This window comes from Cannabis sativa, chromosome 8 (assembly GCF_029168945.1).
Source record: "Cannabis sativa cultivar Pink pepper isolate KNU-18-1 chromosome 8, ASM2916894v1, whole genome shotgun sequence".
NCBI lineage: Eukaryota > Viridiplantae > Streptophyta > Magnoliopsida > Rosales > Cannabaceae > Cannabis > Cannabis sativa.
The window spans coordinates 20,650,991-20,659,349 of NC_083608.1; the positions used below are offsets into that span (position 1 = coordinate 20,650,991).

An 8,359-nucleotide genomic window follows, 5' to 3' on the forward strand; every position below is an offset into this window, starting at 1 on the left:
CAACAAAACCAATCCAAAATTTTAATTCAAAACATAATAAATAGAAAAATCACTCAAAAAAAATTTTAAAAAATAAAAACTTACCAAATTTTGTGAGAATCGTGGGTAGGTAGCTTGGGTCTTGTTATTAACGTAAACAATAGTAGAAATGTAGGTGGCCAAAAGGGCTAGGTGTCAATTTAGGGCTTCGGTGATCTTCTTGTGGGTTGTCGGGAATGTCGTGGGGAACCAAGGGGCGATGGAGAGTTAGAGAGTGAGAGAATGAGAGAGAGACGGTGTTGTGAGTTCACTGGAGTGGAAGAGAGAGAGAGTTTAAGAGGGTAAGAGGCTGGTGGTGTGTCGCCGGAGTGAGGGAGATAGTGAGTTTGAGAGGGGAGGGAGTTAGAGAGTTGGAGAGAGAAAATTTATTTGAAAATGTTAAAAAGATATATATTTGAATTAAAAGATATTATTAGAAGTATGAAGTATAAATTTTGAAATGAATTGACATATTAAAAGACCATGGTTCATCAAATTTTCCTAACATATGATGCATACATTGCATATTGTTGTGCCATATAGAAAGTCATCATGTACTTAAAAGAACGAGAGAATTATTATTTAAATTTCTATTAATTAACTAGATACAGAAGGAAAATAATTTGAATGTAGACTAATACATATATTTTTAAAACAGAAGAATAAATAATTTTTTTTTTTTCCATCTAGACCTAGATCAGATCAATGAGCTCCATAACAGCCTACGGTTTTGTGTACACGACACAACAATATAGGAAGCGGATCCTCTGTCTAGGATTCCTGTCCATTTTGCTGTCCACCCAATTAAAATACTCCATGTCATTAATAAATTAACAGCAAAACTCTAACTTAATTTCTAGATATTCATTCTGTTAACTTCTTTGCTAATGTATATTACATATTTTAATAATGAATGCTGAGTATCAAATACACATTAATTTAGGGTCCACTTTTCTTTCTATTATGAAATAATGAAACTAAGACTTCTCATATTTTTTTTTTAAAAAAAAAAAAATAAATTAACTTTCTATATTTTGTTTTACTTTTTATATTTTGTTTTACTTTTTTATTTTTAAAATAAATTAACGTGTAAATATTTAAGTGTCAAGTCATTATTTATGTCTCATTTTTAATTGATATTATTACTGTAAAAAATAAATTTAAGTATTTATCTGCATCTAAGAGTTAAATTAGATATTTATGTTATAAATAATTTTTTTTCTTCATATTTTTAGTACAATAATCAGTCTTATTTTTTATTATTATTTTTTCAGTATGAATTGTTCTTACTTCTACTCATGGTTATGTATACTTATTGATCAATTTGATAATTTTTTTTAAATAAAATAGTTCAATTCTTTAATCACTTATGCATATAATTAAATATAAGTAAAATTGGTTGTTTTATGATATCTAGCAAATTTATTCTCTACAAAAAAATTATATATTTGAACTTCATCAATTTGAAAATGAAGAACACTAGATATATGTGCATGATATCTAAAATGACTAGAGAGAAATGTTTTTTTAGTGTAGTATATTATTTTATGTATTTCTTTTCAAGCAAGCTTAGTTTTTGAAGTAAAAAATTATAGTAAAATTCGAAAAAGAATATGGAATTGGGTTCAAATATATTATTATTATTATTTAATAGATATATATATATATATTTCAATATATACTAGGCGGCAACTACGTGCAAGGCACGTTGTATCTTATTTTTAGTTTTTTTTTGGGGTTTTTTTTATCCATATAAAAAATTAAATAGGTTAATTTATAGAGTATACATTAAAATTCTTGTATATTTGAGTGTTCATCTTCTTTTGATCAGTATAAGTTTATAATATCCAACACTTTGTTAACAATTCATTAGAAATAATTTCAATATATTTAGTTTTTTCTTGAGAAATAAATTATAAAAGTTGGTAGTGTTGTCATTTATTTGACCATATATTCTTGCACTAAATGGATGCATCTCAATGAGAAGCCAGCCTAACATTTTAGTTGGGGCAAAAAAATTTTTTTTTTTTTGAAGCATTAATGAAAAATATAATTTTTATTGAAAAAAAATACAAATTCTATAAGAATAAAAAGAAATATACGTGAGAATTAAAGTGAAAAATATAAATTTTATGGGGATAAATATAAAAATGTGTAAGGACAAAGATGAAAAAAATTATTTTTATGGGGTCAAAATATAAAATACTAAAAAAATTTTATGAATAAAAAATTAAGGGGGGCAAATGACCCCATATGGCCCCTTCCCTCCACCACTGATCTCAATTGTAAATGTATTTTTTCTATTTAAAATATTTGATATAATAATATAGATATTATTTATAAATTTTATTGTATATATTTATTTACCGAAAGTATTATTTTACATATTACCTAAGTTATAAATTTTATTTCTTCAAATTAGATGTTTAATTATTTTAAAATATTACATAAGGTTGTTATTCTAATTCTTAAAATATTAGTTATTTATATGTAATTTATAATTTAAAAGATTTAGTAACTTCTTCTTATTTTACATTTAATATAGCATACATTGAAATTCTTGTACTTTTGAGTCTTCATCTCTTGATCAACTTAAATTTATAATATCTAACATTTAGTTGTCATTTCATTAAAAATATTTTCAATATATATTTATTATTTTCTTGAAAAATAAATTATAAAAATTGGTATTAATCTTCAATTATTAATTATTGTAGTGTATAATAAATAAATAAATATGTGTATATTAAAATCATACCTCTTCAGAATATTTTATTGTAACAATCTAAAATTTGTTCGGCTTCGTGACTAAACATGATTATATATACGCTTCTAATGTCGTATTTTATTTTAGCATATACTCTTGTACTGAAAATATATTTATATTTACATATATTAAAATATATTTACGTATATATAAATATGTATATATATAATACTTTATATTATTGATGAAAATTTAATACTTTTGATATGAAAAATACAATTTTTTTTTTTCTTAATTTGATGGTTTTTCCCACAAACAAAGAAATGTTCACTACTGCGATTTATCTTGTTTAATTATAAGATACAGTTAAAATTAAAATTGGGTATTTAGATATTTAAAATTTTTAAGTCATTATTTTAATAAGTTCATTGACAATATAAATTTAACTTATTAATATATATACAATAATTACCCATTTTGAAAATATTATTATTGTCCTTTTCAAAATATAATTAATGTATATACACCTAATTACTAATTTATTATAACAAAAAAATTATTAATTATATATTTTTAATATAATTTAGAACAACAAATAGATATGAAAGATATAAGAGATCGATCTATATCATTCTACCAATAAAAATTAATCATTGACTTTGATGCACGTCCCACACTCTCAAAGTTGAATCTTTCTCTCAATCATACTTATCTCGTAGCATTATATATTTTATTAATTTTAAAAGTTTGATGATATTTTACACAACTAAGTTAATAAAAAAAGATTAATTAATACTCAAATGATGTAATAGTATGAAATAAGGGTGCAAGATATAATTTACATTAAAAAAAATAAACCCACTAATAATATATATTTATGTTATTATATTTGAGTAATTTTATTATTATTATTATTCTTAATATTTTTTTTTTTAAAAAAAATAACTTCAAAAAACACCACCAATAAACAAAAAAAAAAAAACTTAAAAGAAAACAACTTAATAGATACATATTGTTTAACAATAAATAGTTTCAATAAATATATTTACCATCTTTCAAAAGGAAAAATCAATATTTGCCAAAAATGCTTTTTATTCTTATCCATTTCTATTTTTCATATATCATATTTTAATGTATTTTATTATTATCTTCAACCCCCAAAACTAAAACTTTATCCACAATGTCAGCCTCCCTCTTTTTAACTCTTTCTTGAACACCTATTCCCTTCAAACTTCATCCCATGGTTAAATTAATTTCAGTCATTTTTTATAAGCCCAACCAAGAACTAATGAATTTTTGGGCAAAAAATTTTGCATGAACTATTAGGAGGAATTTTAATAATTTAAATCTTAATATTTTCTCCTATACCCTGACGCTAAGTGATCCTGACCAAAAAAAAAATAAAACAAATAGTGGCAAGTTGGCATCTATAGAATTGCATATTTATTTCTCTGCTCAAGACATGCTTTCGGTTGGAGTCTTGGTTTTCGACAGACTCCAAGTTTTTAATGACTTTCCAATCGAGTAAAAACATAATTATACAATTTGGAAGAATTGTCACTATTATTCTTAAATCAGGACTACCTTATATATATAACTCTCTCCTTCTAACTTTTTCTTGAACACCCGCTACAACATTTTGGTTGGAGGTAATGAAAGCAATGGAATAGGAATAGGAATAAGAATAGGAATGGTAATGGAATGGAATAAGAATAGGAATAGGATTAGGTTGTTTGGTTAGATTTATGGAATCAATAATTGAATACAATTCTTATGTTTGGTTGACTATATAATGGAATGGAATGGAATAAATTAATTTTGAACAAAAATACTATTATTTTTAAAACATGATTAAAAAATTAAATTAAATATATTCAAGTTGTATATATATATTTTTTTTTAAAAAAATTGATTTATATTTTTTTTTAAAAAAAAACTAATATGTATTAAAAAAAATTAATACTTATTTAAAAAAATTAATATATATAAATTTATATTTATTGAATTTACTATAAAATATTACTTCTTTAAAAAAAAAACCTAACATATATTTTCTTAAAAAAACTATATAATCACATAAAAACTTGTTCAAAAGTATAAGTATTCATGTCCAATTCCCATATTTATGCTCAAAATAATTGTTTGCAAAATTATGAGCATAACACATTACACCAGATCCAAAAGATTATAATTTGTATACTACTGAATGTCAAAGGCAATATATATTGTCCTGCAAATTATTTTAGACCAAAGTGAATAACCATGATCTTTCTAACTCTTTCCCGAGCTGTGTACTAAAGAGAGCCATCAATCAGAAGTCTCGCCCATTCATCCTTCTCATCATCTGGGACACTGAAAAAGTAAGAAACCAGAGCATTATCTTGCATAATCATGCGAGCTACCTTATGACGTTGAGTTGTAGTAAGTGTAGTGGTCCTTTCTAACTCTTTCCCGAGCTGCATATGCTTTTCATTCAAGTCTTCACCAATAGCTTTACTCAAACGAATAGAAGCTTTTTCAATTACCTCTGCGAGAATAGAAGCTGATTGTGTAAGTGCATTTGAAAGTTCTTCATGATTTGCAGCTTTCCTTTTCTTCTTTGAAGACCCATCTGATTGAGTGTGAGATTGAGCACCTCTTGTTGCATCTGAAACAGACATAGATTCCACTTCATCCACATTATTAGCATTGCTAAAATCATCTTCTCCAAGTGTAGTGTTTTCCTTTTCAGCTTCAAGTTCTTCAACAACATACGTTACGGTCTACGCATGTTTTCCAGTTGCACGATCTTTGCCAAAAACTGCACACAAGTCGTCATACCAAGGGAATGACTTGATCTTGAATGGGGCTGCTTCCTTATGACTCTGCATGTATACAAAATAAAAACCAATAAATCACACTGCATAACCTATCTTTTACTTCACATATCTCTAAAGTATACATACCAAAGTATTCTATAAGAAGTTCCAAACATTATGCCAAGTTAAAAAGTTTAACATTTTTAAAGCACTAGTTATATTATAATATAGCATATATAAACATAAATACCTGCAAATATGCTTCCCACACTGGTTTTTCCGCGATTCTAGCTTTTTCTAATACTGTCCCATCCAAACCCGCTACAAAAAGGTCCAGTCAACATTTCATGTACTATTTGAAAATGAGTCTTCAAAGTTTTCATTCTAGACTCAATGTGTGGCTTAGCTTGTATGTCACATCCAGGCATTCGCTCTTTTAGTTTCATCTCAATAGCTCTAAGATGACCTGGCTTGAAGTTTCCTTCAGCTTTAAACTTCCCTTCATTATTTAGCTCCATAAGTGATTCAATCAAGTGTTTGTCTTCATCTTCACTCCAGAATCTTTTATTTTGTCCTGGACCTCTTCCTTTTGAAGTCTCCATGCTGAAATAAGGAATCAAAATAATGTAAAACTAAAAACTAGAATTGAAATGTTGAACTTGAGTGAAAAATAAAGACATTCAACAGTAAATAAACAAAACTGAATTGATATACACACCAATAACAAAACATAAATTCAAAGATAAATTTCAATGTTGTCAATTACACAACTATTCAAATAACTTGGCATAGCCAAGTGAAAACAAATATAAAAACCTAGATAATCATTGTGCATTTAATCTAAGAAAAAAAACTAGCTTGCTCTCCTACGTTCCCTCCATTCACTATACATCTCATGTGCTAAATTGTTTCTAAACGTTGTCCACTCTTCAGAAGCTTCAATACTTCTTATGGATCCATCAACATCTTCTTCATCTCCACTGTTAATCTCATTCTCTGAATGCATATAAGTATTATCAGTAGGCATTTCTCTTCTAATAAAATTGTGAAGCAAACAACATGCCAAAATGATTCGATTTTGAGTCTTTATTGGATAGAATGACGGACTCCTAAGAATTGCCCATCGACTCTTAATTGCACCAAAACATCTCTCAATGACATTCCTAGCAGATGAATGCTTCATATTAAAAAATTCTTGTGAATTTCTAGGAGGATTTCCATCTTCCCATTGGTTGAGGTGATAACGTTGGCCTCGATATGGAGCAAGAAATCCCTTACAATTAGTATATCCAGCATCTACAAGGTAATAATAACCTAAAATAAAATAAAGATGGGGATTAAGTTGTCTCCTAAATGAGCTACTAATCAAAAATAAAAAAATGTACAATCTAAAACACCAAGCTTACCATTTGGAACACACAAACCATTTGTTCTACGTATGGCATCACGTAAAACTCTACCATCTGCTGCAGAGCCTTCCCAACCAGGTAACACATATATGAATTGCAAGTCTTGGGAGCATACACCTAAGACATTTGTAGCTATTTCACCTTTTCGAGTACGATATTTTGGTTTATCATTCATAGGTACTCTCACTCTAATATGAGTTCCATCTAGTGCTCCTAAGCAATTCTACCATATAAACAAAGTTTTTTTCATTAGTATTTCAAACAAACAAACCATTTCCACCTAAACCATTTTAATTCAAGAAATTCAAGAAATATATATTATACCTTGAACCATTTCCACCTCTCATCTGTTGAATTTTCAAGAACAGGTTCAGGTCTTTTCAATAACTCTCCATGTAGCCGAATGATTGAATGTAACACATTATGAAAATATTTGCTAATTGTCTCACCCGATCTCATAAATCGAAATCTAACGACTCTATTTTTCACATGATGAGCAATTACATGTAAAAACATAGCCACTTGTTCATCTACTTGTAAATATTTAGATGCTTTTAACCCACCCCTAGTTTCAAGCATTATGCATAAAGTGCTAAATGCTTTCCTATTCATCCTAAGTTGATCAAAACAAATGACATCACTCTCATAAGCTATTTGGTGCACAATTTGCCTATTGACAAAAATATCAAGTATGTATAATTGTCTTCCCAAAGAGCTTGATTCAATACTATGTTCAATAATTTTTTCCCATAATTTAAAAAACCATTCCACTACATGCAACACATTCATCCAATACATATAAAGAGTTATGATCTTCTTCTTTCTCAAAATTTGTCTTTCACTTACAGTTAAGCGAGCCATTATCCTACAATGACAATAATTGAGCAAAAGAAACTTACCATTATTCATACAATCCACTGAATAATTCTTCATTATATCACAAAAAAAAAATATATATATATATATACTGTAATATTCATACACAATGAAGTCCTAAATATTCATACAATCCACTGTATCAAATATATGTATGTATATATAAATAAAAGTAAATGTGAAACTCAATATTCTTTGTGTACACCCAGCTCCTACATTTTTCCTTTAAGGGGCAGTAGAGCAAGACATGATTGTGAAAAATAAAAATAAGAAACCAATATTTTTCCAATATTTGAAGTTGAATGGAACTAATAATTGCACTACAGCTGCATAGCTATAGAAAGTTAGGAACCTTCTTACTCTCTTTTCTCATTTTGTTTTCCTAAAATACCAATATCATAATAATAAGCATATTATCCCAACAAGATCCACTTCATTACATATGATTTTATAAACAAGTAACTTTGAGTTTGATTCAATAATTAAAATGGGATCCAGTTTCAAACCATGAGCACTCAAATCGAGCCCATTCTAGGCTTAGCCCATGAATC

The 8,359-nt window shown here is 27.3% G+C and overlaps 1 protein-coding gene across 3 annotated transcripts; it reads right to left on the bottom strand.

Annotated features, from left to right (window-relative positions):
- Positions 1-4,809: 4,809 nt before the first annotated feature.
- On the bottom strand, positions 4,810-7,866 carry LOC115699984 (protein ALP1-like). 3 transcript variants are annotated; one of them, XM_061102546.1, is made up of 5 exons: positions 7,257-7,863; positions 6,930-7,155; positions 5,774-6,837; positions 5,251-5,589; positions 4,810-5,077 (listed from the first exon to the last, which is right to left on the bottom strand). In XM_061102546.1, exons 1-3 carry the CDS (start codon positions 7,839-7,841, stop codon positions 6,377-6,379), a joined length of 1,272 nt encoding a protein of 423 aa, XP_060958529.1. In that variant the 5' UTR covers positions 7,842-7,863; the 3' UTR covers positions 4,810-5,077; positions 5,251-5,589; positions 5,774-6,376. The 3 variants fall into 3 exon arrangements, with proteins under 3 accessions (XP_060958529.1, XP_060958530.1, XP_060958528.1); XM_061102547.1 differs by having other exon boundaries at positions 4,810-5,589; positions 5,774-6,819; positions 7,257-7,866; XM_061102545.1 differs by having other exon boundaries at positions 4,810-5,589.
- Positions 7,867-8,359: the final 493 nt, after the last annotated feature.